Source organism: Eschrichtius robustus, chromosome 4, assembly GCF_028021215.1.
Source record: "Eschrichtius robustus isolate mEscRob2 chromosome 4, mEscRob2.pri, whole genome shotgun sequence".
In the NCBI taxonomy this organism is placed as follows: Eukaryota; Metazoa; Chordata; class Mammalia; order Artiodactyla; family Eschrichtiidae; genus Eschrichtius; species Eschrichtius robustus.
This window is the reverse complement of record NC_090827.1, coordinates 65,461,918-65,484,684: the sequence shown is the minus strand read 5'-3', so window position 1 is coordinate 65,484,684 and position 22,767 is coordinate 65,461,918. Positions and strand designations below refer to the sequence as shown.

At 36.6% G+C, this 22,767-nt stretch overlaps 1 protein-coding gene across 1 annotated transcript; it reads right to left on the bottom strand.

Moving 5' to 3' along the window:
* Positions 1–19,590: 19,590 nt before the first annotated feature.
* Positions 19,591–20,614, bottom strand: LOC137763719 (RNA-binding protein with serine-rich domain 1-like). Its single transcript, XM_068542183.1, is given in 2 exon segments — positions 19,591–19,761; positions 19,764–20,614. Coding segments are annotated over 2 exon segments (903 nt in total). The 5' UTR covers positions 20,496–20,614.
* Positions 20,615–22,767: the final 2,153 nt, after the last annotated feature.

The following is a 22,767-nucleotide window of genomic DNA, read 5'->3' as shown; positions in this document are numbered from 1 at the left end:
CTAACAATAGATCACCATTTGGGGCGGGTGTGTGTGTGTGTGCGCGCGCGCGTACGCGTAAGGTGGGGCACTAGGCACTGTGTTAAATACTTTACATTTGTTATGTTATTTATGAGCCTTGGTACTATTATCATTCCTACTTTGTAGACAAAGACATGGGGACTTGTGGAGCTTAAGAAACTTGTCTAATTCATACAGCTGGGCAGCAGGGACAGAATTCCAGTTCAGGTCTGATGATTCTGACATCCATGCTTTAAATCATTCTGGGACAACTATTCCATCTTGATATGATTTTACCATCTTAGAATGCTTACAGAAAGTACACTTCCCAACTTTGTTCTGCCTTGCTTTGTCCACTGGTATTTCATGTAGTATTTAGTTTATACTCCCCAAGTTTGTAGGCAGCAAACATATTTTGTACTTCTTCAACAGATTCAATAACAATGTTTATGGTTCTGAACAAATAGAAATTCAGAAAATACTTGGTGGTCCACCTGCACTGGGGGCAGCAGGCCCTTCCTGCACGCAGGTGGGTTGGAGCCTACCAGCACCTGCAGCTGCTCCCTGGCTAGCCAGGCCAGCCAGCCATCGTCTGGTAGGCCAGGCAGAAGCAACAGAAGAAGGAGGAATATTGCACTTATTACATCCACTTGGGCAGGTGCAACTGAGGAGAGCACTGCCCCTGCCTCAGGGGATTTGCAGTAACAGCTACTGTCCCTATAGGCATGTCTACGTGTCCCTCAGGCAGAGATCTGCACTGACTTCCTCAAAAATTGCTGTCCCCTGGGCATGAAGTGCAAGAAGAAACATGCACCGCTGTGCCCTGTCTTCTCCTGCAGGGGCGTCTGCCTCAGGGGTGTCCAGAGATATGAAATGGTATTTAGAGGTCTAAAACTGGCAGTTATTACAGCTATCTTGCATCTGAGTTTGCTGGGTATTTATACTTTATCTTCACTAGATCATGAGTTTTTTAGAACAGAATCCGTTACGTAATAGATATATCTTTATTTATCATGGAACTTGATATTGTCCTTTGCAAGAGTGGATTTTAAAAAATGAACTTAACCTGTGCTTCTTCCCAGAACCATTTTTAACCTTCCCTAGATGTGATGACACCCTCATTAAAAACTGTTTGCCCTCTGGGCTGTTAGCTGTCTCCACACACTTGACATCTGACACAAATTGATAAGAATATGCACAAATCATCTCAGCTTATATTCCTCGTTTACCCAAAATAAAGATTGAATTTGTGAAGCATGATGCTTGGGTTGTAGTGCTCTGCTGGGAGAAATGATAGAACATAGGTGTTCTCTCCTGTTTGCAAAAGAAAGAAAAAAAAAAAAAGCCCAGATTTCAGAGGTAAAAATGAGATGCTTATTATCCTTTAAGCAAATATGTGTGTGTGTGTGTGTGTGTGTGTGTATACATATATATATATATCTTTTACAGAAAAATAATTCAAAATAATGCATTATTTAAATACCAAGCTATTTTGGTAATTTAAAACATAATTCAGTTTACAGAAATTGGATTAACACAAATTTCAGTAACACCTCTGTGGAGAGCAAGGATGTATGTTAAAATATATATATGTACATTATGTACATATATACATATGTATATCTATATATACATTATATGTATGTTATGTATATATACATATATAGAAATATGTCCCATTTGAGCTTAAAGAAGAATAATTACAGCTTTTCAGTTCTTTGTGGCTATGCAGCCATATGATTTTCCAAGACTGTTTAATGCAAAATTTTCAATCTTGTCAAATTTATATCAAGCCACACATCCCAACTTAAGGTGGGGGAAAGTATGTTCACTGTATTAATGAATATCTCATCTCAATATCAGACTCATTTGTAGAAAATGTATCATTTAGATTGACATTTTTAAAATGAAACTTAAGTTTTTCCCTTGGTTATAATGTAAACATGCTCATTATGGAAAATAGAAATATCACCAGAATTAATTGTTGAAATCATCCTGTATTTCCTTTTAGTCTTTTTATGCATATTTTGCACAGTAGGGACAAACTACATAGTAGTTTAGTATAACTTTTTTTATTAGCATTATGATATAAATTTGTGTAATTCTAGACTTCTCTCTACATAGTACCTGTTTCTCTTTCCCTCTTTTACCCATTTAAAGAAAAAAGTTAGCTCTCCGATATCAGAGGGAGATTTTGATCTTTATACCATAAAGAATCTCTCGCTTTTTATCTGATCTCCCCTCCTCTACTTATACTCCTTTTTGGTCTGAAACTGCAGTGTGGATCTTTCTACTAGTCATCATTCTGGTTGATTAACAGAGCCCTTAACTCTTTACTCTTAGAAATTATGTGTGCCAGGGATCTGTTTTAAGGAAATAGGTTAAGCCATAGAAATGTAAGGCTCTCCAAATATCCAAGCCCTCTCTCACATTTCTCAGCCTCCTTAAAGTTAGAAGGGGACATTTGAGGGCTTATGGCTAATGGTCTAGGAGCATTAGTGGATATTTGTTCAGTTCTATTAGTGGAGCTATTATTAGCAGCTTTCTCCTCCTCTGCCGTGGATTCTGGAGCCACATGTTCACATGGCATAGCCACAACACAAAAGAAGCCTGGGTTGCTGATCCAGCTGCCTTAGAGAGTTGTCCTACTGGTAATAGTCAATGAGGGAGAAATAAATTTTGATGTGCTAAACTATGGAGATTTAGGTGTGTATTAGCACAATATAATCTAGCCTATCTTGACTAATACATGATGCTATGTCCAGTCACGGTGTTTGACAATGTGTTTTCTCTGTTTTGGGTGCCATTCCCAAGCACCTCCACCCCTTTACCAGGAAGTCTTTTCCTGGATTTTTCTTGTTCATCTTCTTGTTCATCTCAGGGGCACTTCCTCTGATAAACCTTTGATTGCCCTCATCCCCCTTTCTGGGTTAATTGCCTCTTCCACATGCTTCTGTCATACATGAGTATATAGATTAGTGATTTTTGGTTTTGTATGGATTGATAAGATTATTTTGGAATTGGTTATGTACACTTCCCTTGAGAACAATTAGCATAGATCAGTGGTTTTAAAAGTGTGGTCTGGTAACCCCTGAGTGTCTCTAAGATCCTTTCAAGAGGTCTGTGAAATCAAACCAATGGTGTGAAAGCAGTAACCACTAAAACTGCTAGTACTTTAACAAATTAAGTTAGTGGAATCAAACTATACTAGGAGTCATTGTATCATAGTATTTTCACTGCCACATATTCACAGGGGAAAATATCAAGTTTCATCAAGAATGCCCTGAATGAAACATTAAAAATTATAAGTTGTATAAAATCTTGACACTCAATATCTGTCTTTGTAATATTCTAAATGACAAAATGAGAAGTACACATAAGCACTTTTGCTGCATACTAAATTAAAACGGCTATCTTGAGTGAAAGCACTTGAGCAATTGTACAGTTTATAAGCTGAAGTCACCACTTTTGTCATGCAACAACATTTTATTTGAAAAGAATGACTGAAAACTATGGTTATTTAGAATCAGTATTTGGTAGACATTATCTTGAAAATGTATAAAGTAAAGTAAATGTATAAAGTAAACAAGGAAAACAACCAACAATATTTGTTGTTAATGATAAAATTTGAGATTTATTGTGAAAAATTAGAATTGTGGTAAATGTATATGTGCCTCTGTGAACTTGGCAGCCCCCAGATAATGAAAGACTTTATGATGAGGTTGGTTCTGATATTGATGAATATGATTTTTTTGGTATTATATAATGAAAGCTGTCAATACTTGGAACATATGAATAACTCAAAATGACTAATAAATGCTGTAACAAAATCACTTATGGATAAAAGATTCATTCAAAATACAAGGTATTCTAATGGATTTTAATATAACAGCACCAGAAGTTCATTGATAAGGTTAAATTCCACATTGGAAGAAACTACCACTTGTTGAGTAATATTTTCAATGGAGAATATCTAGAAATATTATTGCCATACTCTTCCCTTTTTCAACTGCATACCTGTGTAAATGTCAGATTTTCTTCATATACTTTAACCAAAACAACAAATTTAATAGAAAAGCAGATATGAGAATCCAGCTGTCTTCTATTAAGCTATATATTAAAGACATTTGCAAAACTATAAAGCAAGCCATTTTTCTCATATTTTTGTCTTGGAAAATCTAGCTATTTTTTAAATAAAAATTCTGTTATATTAACATGTAATGAGTTTATTATCGTTATTTTAAGTGGATTAAATATTTTAAATATTTTTCTGTTTTAACTTTTAATATGATAAATATCAGTAGTTATAGCCTATATAAGCAAAAGCTCTTTGGGGTTCTTAATAATTTTGAAGCCTATAAATCGATCCTAAGAGCTCACAGTTTGAGAACCACTGCTATAGATAATTTAAGATCAAGGATATGCATCTGGCAAAGCTAACATAGTAGGCTGACTACAAGAGTGCAGACAAAAGAGTTTATAGTAGAGATAAACACCCTCAAGCCCACAGGCCTCATGCAACTCATTTATAAGTTCCTTTTTTTTTTTAAACATCTTTATTGGAGTATAATTGCTTTACAATGGTATGTTACTGTCTGCTTTATAACAAAGTGAATCAGCTATATATATACATATATCCCCCTATCTCTCCCTCTTGCGTCTCCCTCCCACCCTCCCTATCCCACCCCTCTAGGTGGTCACAAAGCACCGAGCTGATCTCCCTGTGCTATGCAGCTGCTTCCCACTAGCTATCTATTTTACACTTGGTAGTGTATATATGTCCATGCCACCTCTCACTTTGTCCCAGCTTACCCTTCCCCCTCCCCGTATCCTCAAGTCCATTCTCTAGTAGGTCTGTGTATTTATTCCCGTCTTGCCCGTAGGTTCTTCATGACCATTTTTTGTTTCGTTTTTGTTTTTTAGATTCCATGTATATGTGTTAGCATATGGTATTTGTTTTTCTCTTTCTGACTTACTTCACTCTGTATAACAGACTCTAGGTCCATCTACCTTACTACAAATAACTCAATTTTGTTTCCTTTTATGGCTGAGTAATATTCCATTGTATATATGTGCCACATCTTTGTTATCCATTCATCTGTTGATGGACACTTAGGTTGCTTCCAAGTCCTGGCTATTGTAAGTAGTGCTGCAATGAACATTGTGGTACATGACTTGAGAGTAGATATATTCTTTGTATACACCAGAATTTTGAAATGCATCAGACATCTGTCAAGAGAAAAAAACAAAGAACGCCACCACATGTTTCAATCAAATTTATAATAAAATTAGTAAGATAAATCTCTGACTTACCTTAGTCTCAATATATTTGCTCAGATCTGTGCTGACTTGTGAAACTGCTTTTTCACAATTATCATTGTATGTGACTCCAGAAATATGAAAATCACCTTGGTAATAGTAAGTCTTTCCTGTGAAATAAGGAAATACTTAGAAAATTTTAAAATAGGAAGTGACCTCAAGTCCCTCCATATCTTTATCTCAAAATTAATATTCAATGGATATACTCAGACAGGGAAATTAATTTACTACCACTTGAATGAGAGATTCCCCTAGCTCTCATCCAACTCTAGTTACTCTCAATATTAACAAAGATTGTGTTAGCTCCTAAGCCAGAATCCTAGAGTAAACCCATCTTCCAAAATGACTTCAAACAACCTTTACAACAGAGTTTGAGTGTCTATTTTTACTTCAAGAAGCCCAGTTCAACTAATTTAACTTCAGGTAATATAAGCTCGTCCAGCTTTGTATCTGAAATTGTAGGTAGTTGATCATATAGAGAAATTCAAGAGTAAATTCTCATCCCACACACTTCCTGCTCAAGCCAGGATTCCTGTAGTTCTCCCTTTTGCATCACTCCTTTCCACTAAGTCATTGTTTCTCCAGAAGAAGAAACAATGTTAAATGCAAACTATATTTTGGAAGGATAGCTAGTTAAGCTACTGGTCCTCACTAACATCCTGACAGGGCTTCTTTATGAGAGTTTGATTTGGAAAACTCAGAGCACTATCAATAAGGAAATTATGTGAATAAAGTTAGTTTTTAATGAGTAGAGTCAAGAAGAGGATAGAAAGATTCAGACTACAGAGAGTTTGTGGGTAGACATGGCAGGCAAGAGACTGTGAGCAACCACTATGCTTCTGAAGGATAAGTTTTTAAATTTGAAACTAAGATGGTTGGGAAGAAGCAAAGGAGAAGAGATTAGGTTGGAAGAGAACTGGAATTTTCATTGAATCAAGCAAAATGTATCCACATTGCATTATTGTATAGGGTGATATGTTTCAGAGGAATAAAACAGAAAAATCATGATAAAGTCAATAGAATAATACACTTAAAGTATTAAGATGTGGGTTTGTGCTCAGCTATGCCACTTAAAAGCCTGTGATATCTAGGAAGTCACTTGGCTTTACTGAGCCTCAGTTTCTTGCATATGAGAATAAGGATAATAGTAAAACCTGCCCTCCCAGGCTCAAAGGATTAGTATGAGGATCAAGCAGAATAATGGATATCAAATTTCTTTAAAAACATTAAATGGTTACACAGATTTAAGGGTTTACTTTTCTGAAAGGTAAAAATAAGCTGTAAAAACATGCTTTTCTGGATGTAGGGTTAATAAAAGTTATTAAAAATAAGATCAAGTTAGTATGAGCATTCAGCCATTTAACTACTCTTGACTATCCACTATTAGAAGACCCATTAGTGGATTATCCATTGCTGCTTATCAATTATATCTTAACAACCAATATCAGAAATGAGCCAAGAAGAGTAGAGATCTCCAAAGTTTGAGGTATATTTACTAAAAGATGTACAACTTAACTACAAACCTACTATATAAGCACTTTTATTGACAATGAATATTGGCATCAAAGTATTGAGCATTTCAGTCTTGCCCATACTCCCATAGCTGTTGATATAACTTATAGACTGGATCAAAGAGGCATCTGATTCCAAAATATTATAAACTTTGGTGTCAAATAATATAAAAAGTTATTATGTTGAAATAAAGTAGTAAGTAGATGAGAAAGTTTCCATAAAGAAATTTAACATTTCTGTTGTTTCTTGTCAATTTCTAAGAGTTAAAAGAGATTTAGTAGTAAGGGTGAAAATTGAAGTGTCAATACTGACCAACTGCCAGAAAATGGACAAGGAGACCGAAGTTACTGCCAAGATTGTCATCACTCCAAGAAAAATAAGGATTGTCATCCACAGTGGCCAAGATCTTCTCTGGGAAGATATGTTGTACCTACGAAAGGAGGAAAGTGGCTCAAATCAGATGATAAATATTCTAAATCTACCTGTCTCTCTGCCAACTCATACAACACAATCTGTAACTTATACATCAGGTCTTTATATTAGCTTAAAACATAGAAGCCTCAAATGTGTCAAAGAAGATAGACCCTAATACTCATTCATTTAACAAATCATCCTGGAGTACTATGTTAGCTGCTAGGGATACAACAGTGAGCAAAATAGCATGGTTTTTGTACTCATGTTGATGAGGAGAAATTGATTTGCTTTTTTTATTTATCCAAAGAAAGTTATGAAACATTACATGTGATTTGATTTTATCCTTGCAAACTAAAGCCACATCATCTACATGGACATATATAGATTTATAAACACAAATATATAACATCATTTATATGTTTAATTAAATGTGTAAGAAAACATGATGTCAATTGCAACTTTCCCATGTTATAAGATTATGGGTAGACTTTTTTCTTTTTGTTTACTTTTTCTTTAACTATACATTCTAATGTTTCGACAATAAACAAGGATTATTTGTATAACATAATTTAACAGATACGTTTCATCATCAAAACCAATGAATTAGATTAAAAATAATCAGAAAATATTGTAACTTGGCATCATACAGATAGAGTGGTCTAGGGTTAGGGTTAGGTCATATGGCCACCCTTAGTCTAATTTTTATAAGGTTTGGATATTAGTTATTCTTCATATCTTGAAATACATGATGTCATGAAATAGTCCATTTGGACGAAGAGCTGTAACACACACACACACAAATCTGATTTAAAGTTTCAAAATAGCCTCAACTAGGTCTTCAATCTCTTCAATCTCTTCATTATCCTAAATAAAACTTACAAAACAGAAGAGTTTGTAAGCAGTGGATATATTTGGCAAATTAGATATTTCCTATGAGCAGGAGAACATTTTTGTTCTTATCCCTCCAGGACTAATTAACTTTTAGGTAGAGAAGATCCTTTAAAAATGAGTAATAAGTACCTATGCCACACCTGTGCAACTCCACCCGGTCTTATTCCTCTCTGTTCTGTTCTCAGTTCTTAATCCTACTCTTCCTTCTATCTCTTTTGATGACTTGTTAATTAATGTTTCCCTGAGCCAACATTCTCAAAGCTCTTCAAAGAAACTCCCCACATTCCATGTATGCTTTTATACTGGAATTCATTTGTTTAATCTCATCCTCTTATACTAGATAAATCACACTTTAAAAGGAGTATACAATTAAAGTAAATAATAACAATATTTATAACCTTATTAATATCTGATCATTTGTGTCTTCTAATGAGTAGAAAAATTTACTGTGATAGTGAAGTCTCAAATTTGCTTTGGATTAGCTGGTTGTAACTTAGCCTGGTAGCTTAGTCTTTCTGAGACATGAATATTAGTTTGAGGGACTCAAACACTATGTAGCCTAAGTTATGTACATAGTACAGAAAGTAGCTGAGATGGTTTCTATACAAATAATCACTATATTACAGCTTATAAAATGCTTTTCTTGGAAGACCCCTTTTAGATGTTCTTGAGAGTTCTAAAGAGTACATATTGTTGACTATAGCACTGATACTGCTTTTTCCCCTTCATTGTGAATTTCTTCCCGTCAAAAACAATTAAGGAGATTTTTTATATCTAAAAGATCACAAGAGTTTATGATTTATTCAATCTCTCCTCTAGTAAATATGATGTATGGACTCTAAAGATTGATTATTATTTTTTAATAATAGCTGAAATTGTTAAAATCATGTTCTAAATATCCAAAATAGTCCATTCACGAAACAATTTACTCTCTCGTCTATCAAAAAAATGTTTGGCCATAATTTTTTTTAAAGGTAGGAATTTGAGTTCTTGGATGAACCCCTCATTTAACAAAGAGAATAGGTTAAAAATTAATCTTCAATGAATTTAACCAACTCCATATGCTTAACTAAACTATACCTGACTCACTTTTGGATTGAATTTACTTCAAAGAAGGGCTCATTGCTATTCTAGTATAATCAACCATTCACCTTAATCAAATTACAATAATGTTAAAAAATGATGGTAACTACATTATTCACAATTTTGAAACATCAATCTCACTTTAATTTATCTCCTACAGCCCATACCAGGTATCGTTTCCTAGATTAGACTTCCCTATAACCACATTCTGATACTGCATTAGCAGTTAAACTGCAAAGTATTACAAACAGTAGTTTTAATTTATTAAAACTTCATTTCCAACCATTTGAATTGGATTAACCTGATTTCTGTTATACAGTGAAGAGTGTTAAAAAAAATTCCAAAGCAAAATTCCTCAAATCATATAAAGGTAAACCTTTTTTTTTTTTTTCATAGAGGACTTTAAATTATTAGGGAGAGGCTTGTGAATAAGGAACAAAGAAATTAATGATCAAATGAAGCAAATGGCCTCCACCAACAACTTTCTTCTGGAACTCGAGGAAAGCCGAGAGTCCGTGGAAAGGAACTCACTTGAAAATCTATTAAGTTTTGTGGGCCCACTGCAGTTTGTCAAGTGCTAATTTAGGATCTGTGTTGTAAGGTACATTATTCTAAAAATCTATAATGGCATTCAGATTTTAAAATTATTTCTAAAAAACATTCAAGTTAGAAAATATGGTTTTAGTTACACTATTAGAGAACAAAAATGGTAGTATTCTTATGAGTGATTATTTTTAAAAAGTAAGCAAAATTTTGCTGAACTTTGATTATTTTTTTCCAAATTTCTGAAACTTTCACAGAGACTTTACAGGGCCTCTAGACCTCAGAAATAATAGCATGGGTCCAGAAATAAAAATCTAAATTATAAAAAGCAACCAATTAACAAAAAACTAGAAAATACTCTGTAGCAACCTGTTAGCTTTTCTAGACTTAATCTCCCAAATAAAATCCCATTTACCTGAACATAATGTTCTGATTGTGGTGGTGATGTCTGGGACAAGGGTAGTGATTGATGATGACAGTGATGATAGAGGTAATAAAAATAAGGGCCTTCTGGTGTAGCTTTTAAGATGATCAGTGTTTCACAGGTTTATGTGCTACATCCAGTGTTGGTTGGTTTGTTTTTATGGGCTGGGTGAAATATAGAGAACAAATAAGATGAAACTTGTCCGACTAGTGTTAATGACTGTCGTATTTCTATGGTTTCAAGATAGGAGTCATCCAGGGGGTGATAAACTTCCTTGACTTGGCTATTTAGAAAAAAGTAATAGCCTAGTCTTGGAATAGTCACTTAAAATGTACACCCAAGAAACAGCTTTGTGGTAAATCAGGATAATCCTAACTCTGTGTTTGACCAATTCCATCATTCTGGCTTCTTCCTCCTCAACTGAAACTAGCTGTAACTATGTAAAAGTTTCTGACAGAAGACTTTCCACAAAGTACCAATTTTAACATAACTAATATTGCCATCATTTTGATATAATGAAATTCTATTTAATTGCAGTTTATATTTTCATTCCCTAATTACCAGTGAGAATGATCATTGTGATCATTATTTCACATACTTCACTTTTCAGCCGTGCTGCAGCCCCAATTTTTGTGTTCTGACTCTTAAAGCCAGTAAGACTGTGGCTTTCTGCTTAACTTTTTAGCTCCTCTACATCACCTGGACTGGCCAGTGCCCTCTGGCAAGAAACCATATGTATGTAAATCTTACCCAGTACAGTCCCTTCCCTTCATGAATTGACTCTGAGACAGTTTTTATCAGTTTTTTGTCACTCTGTACTGCCTTCATATGGTTTTTATATTTTTTCCAAAGTTTATAACTATTAACTCTAGAAGGGCTTGATATAAGAAATTTCACCATTGCTGGAAGTGGAACTAGTTATTGGTGACTTTTAAAAAACAGAATTTCTTAATTTTAGTTTAAAATTTGTCAATATTTCCTTTCAAGGTTAATATTTTATGTGTATATATATGTAGTTTGTTGAAGAATTCCTTGCCTTTTATAAAGATATACTTGTATGTTTTATTTTAAAAACTTTAATGTGTTACCATCTGCACTTAAGTCATCAATTCACATTGCATTCGTTTGTGTGTATATTATGAAGTAGGAGTAAAGGTGCATTTTTTTCCATATGACTATTAATTGACCCTGTACATCTTATTGAAATCATGCATGTGCAATTCTTTATCCACTGCCCTGCAAAGCCACCTCTGTTATAAATCAAGTATAAATCGAATGCAGGTCTCTTTCTGAATTTTTTATTGTTTCTTTGATTTATTTTTTTATCACTGTGCCATATCACACCACCTTAATTATTGAAGTTATAGAATGTCTTGTGTCAACTTAAAGAAAAACACACAACATAAGAGTTGTGAGTTTAAGTTGTATTCAAGGTCTTACTGAGGACTATAGCCTGGGGACAGCCACTCAGCTCTGAGGAAACTGCTGCAAAGAGGTAAGGGAGAAACCAGTTTATATATGATTTTTGGCTAGGAAATACATGCAATCAAGCATACATCTTGGTAAAAGTTTACTGTATCACAAAGAACAGATATCTCAAGTCAGTGATTTTAGTGCTTTTCTATGTATGGGAAGATGCAGGAATCCGGGGTTATTAAAATTCTTCTGGAGATGTTTATCTAACTATCTAAGGGGGCTGCTTGTCCAAAACACAGAGAGCCTCATCCTGTCATCCTCTTAATTTCTTCTCAGATTGCAGTAGGTCAGCGAATGTAGTGGATTATGACTTAATCCTTGTAGAAAACACTTTGTTTTTCTCTGTTCACACTTGATATCTGGTATGTAAGCCCATATTTGTTTTCCTTTTTCAAAATTATCTTGGCTATTTTTAGTCCATTGCCTTTACTTATAAACTTTAACATTGACTGATCAATTTCCAAAAAGAAATCTCTAGACTTTTGTTGATATAACATTGAACCTATAGATCAATTGGGGAAGAATTGACTTCTTAATATATTGAAGCTTCCAATCTGTGAACTTGGTACATTCTTTCATTTATTTAGATTTTCTTTAATTTCTCTCAATAGTGTTTCACAAGGGTCTGAATAGAAGTCTTATACATGTTCTTCTAGGTTCAGTCTCATGTATTTGATTTATTCTATCCTGGTGTAAATGGTATTATTCCTTAAATTTCATGTTTTATTTATTGCTGACATATAGAATACAATTGACTTTTGTCTATTGACCTTGTATTGAGAAAACTTAATTCATTTATTTTTTCTATTTGTATATATATATATATATATATATTTTTAATTTATTTATTTTATTTATTTATTTTTGGCTGTGTTGGGTCTTCCTTGCTGCACACGGGCTTTCTCTAGTTGCGTTGAGCGGGGGCTGCTCTTCGTTGCAGTGTGCGGGCTTCTCATTGCGCTGGCTTCTCTTGTTGCAGAGCATGGGCTCTAGGCCCGTGGGCTTCAGTAATTGTGGCTCACAGGCTCTATAGAGCAGGCTCAGTAGTTGTGGCGCACATGCCCAGTTGCTCCGCGGCATGTGGGATCTTCCCGGACCAGGGCTCAAACCCGTGTCCCCTGCATTGGCAGGCAGATTCTTAACCACTGCACCACCAGGGAAGCCCTCTATTTGTATAATATTTTGGATTTTTAGCATACACCTACATCTGCAAATAAAAACAGTATTATTACTTCCTTTTCATTACTTATATTTTCTTTTTTCTTTTTTTGGTTGCTTGGCTGATTGATTGTCTTACATCATAGAACTCTAGTACACTGTTGAATAGAAAGGGTTGATAGCTGGCATCCTTCTCTTGTTCCTAATTTCAGGGAAAAGCTTTCAGTATTTCACCATTAAATAGGATGTTTGCTATCATTTTATCAGATTAAAGAAGTTTGCTTTTAGTTTGCTAATTTTTATCATAAATGAATTTTGAATTTGACCAAATGCTTTTTTTTTGCATTAATTGAGATAATCATATCATTTTTCTACTTTTATTTGACCAATATTGTGAATTACATTAACTGATATTTAAATGTTAAACCAACCTTGTATTTCTAGAATAACCTCAACTTGATTGCAAATAAAATATGATACATTTTGTGTGTCACTGGGTTTCATATCTTATTTTGTTTAGGATTTTTGCATCCATGCTTCTGAAACAGAATGACATACTTTTATTGTCTTTTTTTTTTTTAATCAGTCATCAAATTTATACACATGAGTGTATAAATGTCAGTCCCAATCGCCCAATGCAGCACACCACCATCCCCACCCCACTGCGGTTTTCCCCCATTGGTGTCCATACGTTTGTTCTCTACATCTGTGTCTCAACTTCTGCCCTGCAAACCGGTTCATCTGTACCATTTTTCTAGCTTCCACATACATGCGTTAATATACAATATTTGTTTTTCTCTTTCTGACTTACTTCACTCTGTATGACAGTCTCTAGATCCATCCACATCTCAACAAATGACTCAATTTCGTTCCTTTTTATGGCTGAGTAATATTCCATTGTATATATGTACCACATCTTCTTTACCCATTCATCTGTCGATGGGCATTTAGGTTGCTTCCATGACCTGGCTATTGTAAATAGTGCTGCAATGAACATTGCGGTGCATGTGTCTTTTTGAATTATGGTTTTCTCAGGGTATATGCCCAGTAGTGGGATTGCTGGATCATATGGTAATTCTATTTTTAGTTTTTTAAAGAACCTCCATACTGTTCTCCATAGTGGCTGTATCAATTTACATTCCCACCAATGGTGCAACAGGGTTCCCTTTTCTCCACACCCTCTCCAGCATTTGTTGTTTGTAGATTTTCTGATGATGCCCATTCTAACTGGTGTGAGGTGATACCTCATTGTAGTTTTGATTTGCATTTCTCTAATAATTAGGGATGTTGAGCAGCCTTTCATGTGCTTCTTGGCCATCTGTATGTCTTCTTTGGAGAAATGTCTATTTAGGTCTTCTGCCCATTTTTGGATTGGGTTGTTTGTTTCTTTAATATTGAGCTGAATGAGCTGTTTATATATTTTGGAGATTAATCCTTTGTCTGTTGATTCATTTGCAAATATTTTCTCCCATTCTGAGGGTTGTCTTTTCGTCTTGTTTATGGTTTCCTTTACTGTGCAAAAGTTTTGAAGTTTCATTAGGCCCCATTTGTTTATTTTTGTTTTTATTTCCATTACTCTAGGAGGTGGATCCAAAAAGATCTTGCTGTGATTTATGTCAAAGAGTGTTCTTCCTATGTTTTCCTCTAAGAGTTTTATAGTGTCCGGTCTTACATTTAGGTCTCAAATCCATTTTGAGTTTATTTTTGTGTATGGTGTTATGGAGTATTCTAATTTCATTCTTTTACATGTAGCTGTCCAGTTTTCCCAGCAACACTTATTGAAGAGGATGTCTTTTCTCCATTGTATATCTTTGCCTCCTTTGTCATAGATTAGTTAACCATAGGTGCATGGGTTTATCTCTGGGCTTTCTATCTTGTTCCATTGATCTATATTTCTGTTTTTGTGCCAGTACCATATTGTCTTGATTACTGTAGCTTTGTAGTATAGTCTGAAGTCAGGGAGTCTGATTCCTCCAGCTCCGTTTTTTTCCCTCAAGACTTCTTTGGCTATTTGGGGTCTTTTGTGTCTCCATACAAATTTTAAGAAGATTTGTTCTAGTTCCGTAAAAAATGCCATTAGTAATTTGATAGGGATTGCATTGAATCTGTAGATTGCTTTGGGTGTTATAGTCATTTTCACAATATTGATTCTTCCAATCCAAGAACATGGTATATCTCTCCATCTGTTGGTATCATCTTTAATTTCTTTCATCAGTGTCTTATCGTTTTCTGCATACTGGTCTTTTGTCTCCCTAGGTAGGTTTATTCCTAGGTATTTTATTCTTTCTGTTGCAATGGTAAATGGAAGTGTTTCCATAATTTCTCTTTCAGATTTTTCATCATTAGTGTATCGGAATGCAAGAGATTTCTGTGCATTAATTTTGTATCCTGCAACTTTACCAAATTCATTGATTAGCTCTAGTAGTTTTCTGGTGGCATTTTTAGGATTCTCTATGTATAGTATCATGTCATCTGCAAACAGTGACAGTTTTACTTCTTCTTTTCCAATTTGGATTCCTTTTATTTCTTCTTCTTCTCTCATTGCTGTGGCTAGGACTTCCAAAACTATGTTGAATAATAGTGGTGAGAGTGGACATCCTTGTCTCGTTCCTGATCTTAGAGGAAATGCTTTCAGTTTTTGACCATTGAGAATGGTGTTTGCTGTGGGTTTGTCGTACATGGCCTTTATTATGTTGAGGTAGGTTCCCTCTATGCCCACTTTCTGGAGAGTTTTTATCATAAATGCGTGTTGAATTTTGTCAAAAGCTTTTTCTGCATCTATTGAGATGATCATATGGTTTTTATTGTTCAATTTGTTAATATGGTGTATCACATTGATTGATTTGCGTATCTTGAAGAATCCTTGCATCCCTGGGATAAATCCCACTTGATCGTGGTGTATGATCCTTTTAATGTGTTGTTGGATTCTGTTTGCTAGTATTTTGTTGAGGATTTTTGCTTCTAGATTCATCAGTGATATTGGTCTGTAATTTTCTTTTTTTGTAGTGTCTTTGTCTGGTTTTGGTATCAGGGTGATGGTGGCCTCATAGAATGAGTTTAGGAGTGTTCCTTCCTCTGCAATTTTTTGGAAAAGTTTGAGAAGGATGGGTGTTAGCTCTTCTCTAAATGTTTGATTGAATTCACCTGTGAAGCCATCTGGTCCTGGACTTTTGTTTGTTGGAAGATTTTTAATCACAGTTTCAATTTCATTACTTGTGATTGGTCTGTTCATATTTTCTGTTTCTTCCTGGTTCAGTCTTCGAAGGTTATCCCTTTCTAAGAATTTGTCCTTTTCTTCCAGGTTGTCCATTTTATTGACATAGAGTTGCTTGTAGTAGTCTCTTTGGATGCTTTGTATTTCTGCAGTGTCTGTTGTAACTTCTCCTTTTTCATTTCTGATTTTATTGATTTGAGTCCTCTCCCTCTTTTTCTTGATGAGTCTGGCTAATGGCTTATCAATTTTGTTTATCTTCTCAGAGAACCAGCTTTTAGTTTTATTGATCTTTGCTATTGTTTTCTTTGTTTCTGTTTCATTTATTTCCGCTCTGATCTTTATGATTTCTTTCCTTCTGCTAACTTTGGGTTTTGTATGTTCTTCTTTCTCTAGTTCCTTTAGGTGTAAGGTTAGATTGTGTATTTGAGATTTTTCTTGTTTCTTGAGGTAGGCTTGTATAGCTATAAACTTCCCTCTTAGAACTGCTTTTGCTGCCTCCCATAGGTTTTGGATAGTCGTGTTTTCATTGTCATTTGTCTCTAGGTATTTTTTAGTTTCCTCTTTGATTTCTTCAGTGATCTCTTGGTTATTTAGTAACGTATTGTTTAGCCTCCATGTGTTTGTACTTTTCACGTTTTTTTCCCTGTAATTCATTTCTAATCTCATAGCGTTGTGGTCAGAAAAGATGCTTGATATGATTTCAATTTTCTTAAAATTACTGAGGCTTGATTTGTGACCCAAGATGTGATCTATCCTGGAGATTGGTCCGTGCACACTTGCGAAGAAAGTGTAATCTGCTGTTTTTGGATGGAATGTCATATAAATATCAATTAAGTCCATCTTGTTTAATGTGTCATTTAAAGCTTCTGTTTCCTTATTTATTTTCATTCTGGAAGATCTGTCCATTGGTGTAAGTGAGGTGTTGAAGTCCCCCACTATTATTACTGTCGATTACTTATTACATATAGTTATAGTAATATATTATTACTATTATTACTGCCGATTTCCTCTCTTATAGCTGTTAGCAGTTGCCTTATGTATTGAGGTGCTCCTATGTTGGGTGCATATATATTTATAATTGTTATATCTTTTTCTTGGATTGATCCCTTGAACATTATGTAGTGTCCTTCCTTGTCTCTTGTAACATTCTTTATTTTAAAGTCTATTTTATCTGATATGAGTATAGCTACTCCAGCTTTCTTTTGATTTCCATTTGCATGGAATATCTTTTTCCATCCCCTCACTTTCAGTCTGTATGTGTCCCTAGGTCTGAAGTGGGTCTCTTGTAGACAGCATATAGATGGATCTTGTTTTTGTATCCATTCAGCAAGCCTGTGTCTTTTGGTTGGAGCATTTAATCCATTCACGTTTAAGGTAATTATCAATATGTATGTTCCTATGACCATTTTCTTAATTGTTTTGGGATTGTTTTTGTAGGTCCTTTTCTTCTCTTGTGTTTCCCACTTAGAGAAGTTCCTTTAGCATTTGTTGTAGAGCTGGTTTGGTGGTGCTGATTTCTCTTAGCCTTTGCTTGTCTGTAAAGCTTTTGATTTCTCCATCAAATCTAAATGAGATCCTTGCCGGGTAGAGTAATCTTGGTTGTAGGTTCTTCCCTTTCATCACTTTAAGTATATCATGCCACTCCCTTCTGGCTTGTAGAGTTTCTGCTGAGAAATCAGCTGTTAACCTTATGGGAGTTCCCTTGTATGTTATTTGTCATTTTTCCCTTGCTGCTTTCAATAATTTTCCTTGTCTTTAATTTTTGCCAATTTGATTACTATGTGTCTCGGCGTGTTTCTCCTTGGGTTTATCCTGCATGGGACTCTCTGCACTTCCTGGACTTGGGTGGCTATTTCCTTTCCCATGTTAGGGACGTTTTCGACTATAATCTCTTCAAATATTTTCTCTGGTCCTTTCTCTCTCTCTTCTCCTTCTGGCACCCCTATAATGTGAATGTTGCATTTAATGTTGTCCCAGAGGTCTCTTAGGCTGTCTTCATTTCTTTTCATTCTTTTTTCTTTAGTCTGTTCCGCTGCAGTGAATTCCACCATTCTGTCTTCCAGGTCACTTATCCGTTCTTCTGCCTCAGTTATTCTGCTATTGATTCCTTCTAGTGTAGTTTTCATTTCAGTTATTGTATTGTTCATCTCTGTTTGTTTGTTCTTTAATTCTTCTAGGTCTTTGTTAAACATTTCTTGCATCTTCTCGATCTTTGCCTCCATTCTTATTCCGAGGTCCTGGATCATCTTCACTATCATTATTCTGAATTCTTTTTCTGGAATGTTGCCTATCTCCACTTCATTTAGTTGTTTTTCTGGGGTTTTGTCTTGTTCCTTCATCTGGTATATAGCCCTCTGCCTTTTCATCTTGTCTGTCTTTCTGTGAATGTGGTTTTTGTTCCACTGGCTGCAGGATTTACTTTTTCTTGCTTCTGCTGTCTGCCCTCTGGTGGTTGGGGCTATCTAAGAGGCTTGATGGGAGGCTCTGGTGGTGGGTAGAGCTGACTGTTGCTGTGGTGGTCAGAGCTCAGTCTGAATTCTCTTCTTTTATCATAGTTTTTAAGTATAGATATTCTAATTGTCCCCTCAGAATTATTCCACCTGGACCAGCAGGTCCTCTTTCCTGGCTGAAAGTCTGATTTGCAGATTAGTAGCACCATCTAGAGTTCTACCTGCATATATCTCTGTGGGCAAAAAAATCCTCTTTTGTTTTTTTTTTTTTTTTTTGCACTCTTATCCTAGGTTTATTCAACACAATTCTGTCCTCTACACAACAAAGTACAAACACAATATTACCTAAAACGTTACATACAAAGTTACAAAACTCAAAACAGAAAATGTATAGTACTGACTGTACAATAAAAGCCAAAAAAGCAGTGTACACATTGCCAAGGTAACCTCCACGACCACCATGAATACCAACACAACGGGGGGCTTCTGTGATGATCCGACAGAGGTGACTCTCAGCTTACCAGTTTCAGAGAGAAAGGGAGACTTGGGTGTGTGTGTGTGTGTGTGTGTGTGTGCACATGAGTACACATGAAAAGAACCATTTTGGGTATTTGGCACTAGAGGTTAGAAGAGGACTCAAGCAAGGGAGCAGGGCCAGGCTCACAGGAACGGCAATTGCATAAGAGCATACCTTTTCCTGTGGGACCCTGCAGGCCAACAGGTTAGGGCATGAGCAGGCCACCGGATCAGCCCCAGGTCATCTGTGGAATGGGAAAACATGCTGCCAGGCTGGGGCTGTACCACCTTCTGGAGCCCGTGGCTCATCCCTGCTGGCTTTGCCACTAAACTGACTCTCAGGAGCTAGAAATGTGGAAGCCTTCCAGCCAGAAAACTGGAGGGCATCTTTATAAGCACGACCCCAAAGCAACAACACTCCTGCAGCCTGAACTCTGCCGCCAGGGGAAATGTGGCAGTTACTGCCTTCACCTTCGAAGCCTGCCCCTGAGTGAGGGATTTCTTTCCTACCGATCCTCCTTCGGCTAGAAAAGTGACAAAAGTGAGTTGGATGGGATGCAAGTCACAGTGCAGGGCTTCGGTGGCCCTGCTTATCGGGAGTAGTTGGAACTGGAGAGGCTCCTGTGGCTGCGGCGGCCGGGGGACCTGCGCCGAGGGGAACGCGACCTTCTCCTCATCCGTGGGGGTGACCTGCACCACATGGGAGGTGGTGGCAGCATTCTCCTGGGAGGGCTGAATCGCCGGGGGGGTGGGGTGGTGGTGGCCGAGGCCAGGGGGCCAGCACAGCAGTGGCAGTGATCTCCTGGCCATCCATGTGTCCTCCGTCCATGTGCTTCGGCGCCTTCTCGGCCTCATCTGGATTCTCAAACTCCACATATGCGTAGCCTTTAGACAGATGCGGGTGCATCCTTTCTACAGGCACGTCAATCATTTTAATTTTCCCATAGGTGGAGAATATCTCCATGATATGATCCTTGGTCACATTCCTGGTGAGCCTTCCAATGTGCACTTTGGTGTGTTTAGGGGAAGGGCTCTGCCTTTTCCTTTCCTTTTCACCTCTTTTGGGTGGTTTGGATTTGGAGTGGGAACGCCGCCTGCTGTCCTGCCTGCGCCGAGAAGGACTCGGAGAGCCAGGGGAGCTGCCGGAGCTGGAGCTGCAGGATGTGCTGGAACTTCCTGAGCGGCTCGATGCTGAAGATGAGCTGGAGCCGCTGCTGGAGCCCGTGCTGGTGCTGGAGCCCAAGCTGGAGGTCGAGCTGGACCGAGACCTGGTGCTGCTGCTACCACTGGAAGCGCTGCGCCTCTTTCGCGTTTTATCCCTGCCAAGATCCTTCTCGCTTGACTTCTTAGTGGCCCCCTTATCTTTAGAGCGATCCTTGGACTTCTCGTCAGAGCAGTCTTTGCGTTTGGTAGGAGAAGGAGCCCTAGTGCTGGACTTTTTATTATTTTCTTTGACTCCTAGCAAGCTCTTCTTTTTCACTCCTGATAAATGCATTCTCCCCTTCTGAGGTGTTCAAAGCAGCAGTGGCAGCCTCACTTATCTGAACTCTCACTTCTAACTTGAGTCTGAGATACGATCCCTAATCGATTGCAATTTACGCCAAAGTGCAGCAAGTCCCCAGTCCAGGCGCCGGGCTCTGAGCCCTTCCAGGGTAGGGCCCAGCGTTGCCAGCCTGGGTCTCCCCAGCGAGAGGGCTGCGAGGGCGGAGGCCGAGTTCCCGGCTGCCCTGAATTCCGGGGGGCCTCACTGGGCCCGCCGCAGAGCGGACCGAAAAAAGTCCATTTTTAAAAAATTTTTATTTTATATTGGACTACAGTTGATTTACAATGTTTTGTTAGTTTCAGGCATACAACAAAGTGATTCAGTTATACATATACATCTATCTATTCTTTTTCAAATTCTTTTCCCATTTAGGTTATTACAGAATACCGAGTTCCCTGTGCTATACAGTAGGTCCTTGATTGTTAACTATCTTAAATATAGTAGTGTGTATTCACACAATCCAAAACTCCCAATTTATCCCTCCTCCCCACCTTTCCCTTTTGGTCACCATAAGTTTGTTTTCTAAGTCTGTGGGTTTGCTTCTGTTTTGTAAATAAGTTCATTTGTATCATTTTGTTTTATTCCACATACAAGCAATATCATATAATATTTGTCTTTCTCTGTCTGACTTACTTCACTTAGTATGATAATCTCCAGGTCCATCCATATTGCTGCAAATGACATTATTTCATTATTTTTAATGGGTTAGTAATATTCCATTGTGTATATGTCCCGCATCTTCTTTATCCATTCATCTGTCAATGGACATTTAGGTTGCTTCCATGTCTTGGCTATTGTAAACAGCACTGCAATGAACATTGGGGTGTATGTATCCTTTTGAACCATAGTTTTCTCTGGATATATGCCCAGGAGTGGGATTGTTAGATCATATGGTAGCTCTATTTTTAGTTTTTTAATTAACCTCCCTACTGTTCTCCATAGTAGCTCTACCAATTTACATTCCCACAACAGTGTAAGAGGGTTCCCTTTTCTCCACACCCTCTCCAGCATTTATTGTTTGTAGACTTTTTGATGATGGCCATTCTGACTGGTGTGAAGTGGTATCTCATTGTAATTTTCATTTGCATTTCTCTAATAATTAGTGATGTTGAGCATCTTTTCATGTGCCTCTTAGCCATCTGTATGTCTTCTTTGGAGAAATGTCTGTTTAGGTCAAAAAAATCCATTTTTAATGGCACCCTGAGTGCAATTTATTTAATACTGTCCTCATATTTATTTTTAAATATAAAATTACTTTTTAGTGTTAATTATATTAATAATATTGTACATTAGATCTCTAGTACTTATTTATCTTATAACTGGCACCTTGATCTTGGGCTTCCCAACCTCCAGAACTGCAAGAAACACATTTCTGTTGTTTATTAAAGTCACCCAATCCATGGTATGGCTGCTTCATTTTGCAGGAAGAAACCCGAACATCAGTAGTGTTTGTTAATTTACACCACCAGAAGTGCTAGAACTAACAAAAGAAATATTCTAGAGTTAAAAAACATCATTGCTGCACTGGCTTTCTGCTAAAAGTTGTTTCTTTGAAAATGTTTTGTGAATTTCTTGAACGTCACAGAATTTAATTATTAAATTCCCTATGTTTACATGAAAAGATATTAAGATAATAACACTATTATTAAGATATAGTCTTATTGTATTTGAACATATAATTGGTCCTGCGAAGTTTCTAAGTGTGTAAGTACATAGGACGATGCACCAGGAACAGTGGTAAATGTAAAATTTGTACACCAAAGGAGGTTAGGGTTGACAATTGATGTGTGTTTGCATAGTACTTTATACAAGATTGAGAAAAAAATGGGAAGATACAATGAAAACTTAGGTTCACACAAAAACCTACACACCCACATACAAGTGTTATGGTAGCTTTATTCATAGTAGCCAAAAACTATAAACAACTTGAATGCCCTTCAACGTATGAATGGTTAAACAAACTGCAGTGCTTCCATACTGTGGAATACTACACATCAATAAAATAAGAATGAATTATTGTGTGTGTGTGACATGCACAACTTGGATTGATCTCAAGGGAATTATGCTGAGTGAAGAAGCCAACCTTCAAAGTTTACATATCGTATGATTCCGTTTATATACCATTCTTGGAATGACAAAATTATACAGATGGAGAACAGATGGGTAGCATGAGGTGTCCTTGTGATCAAACTATTCTGCATTTTGACTGTGGTGGTGGCCCACA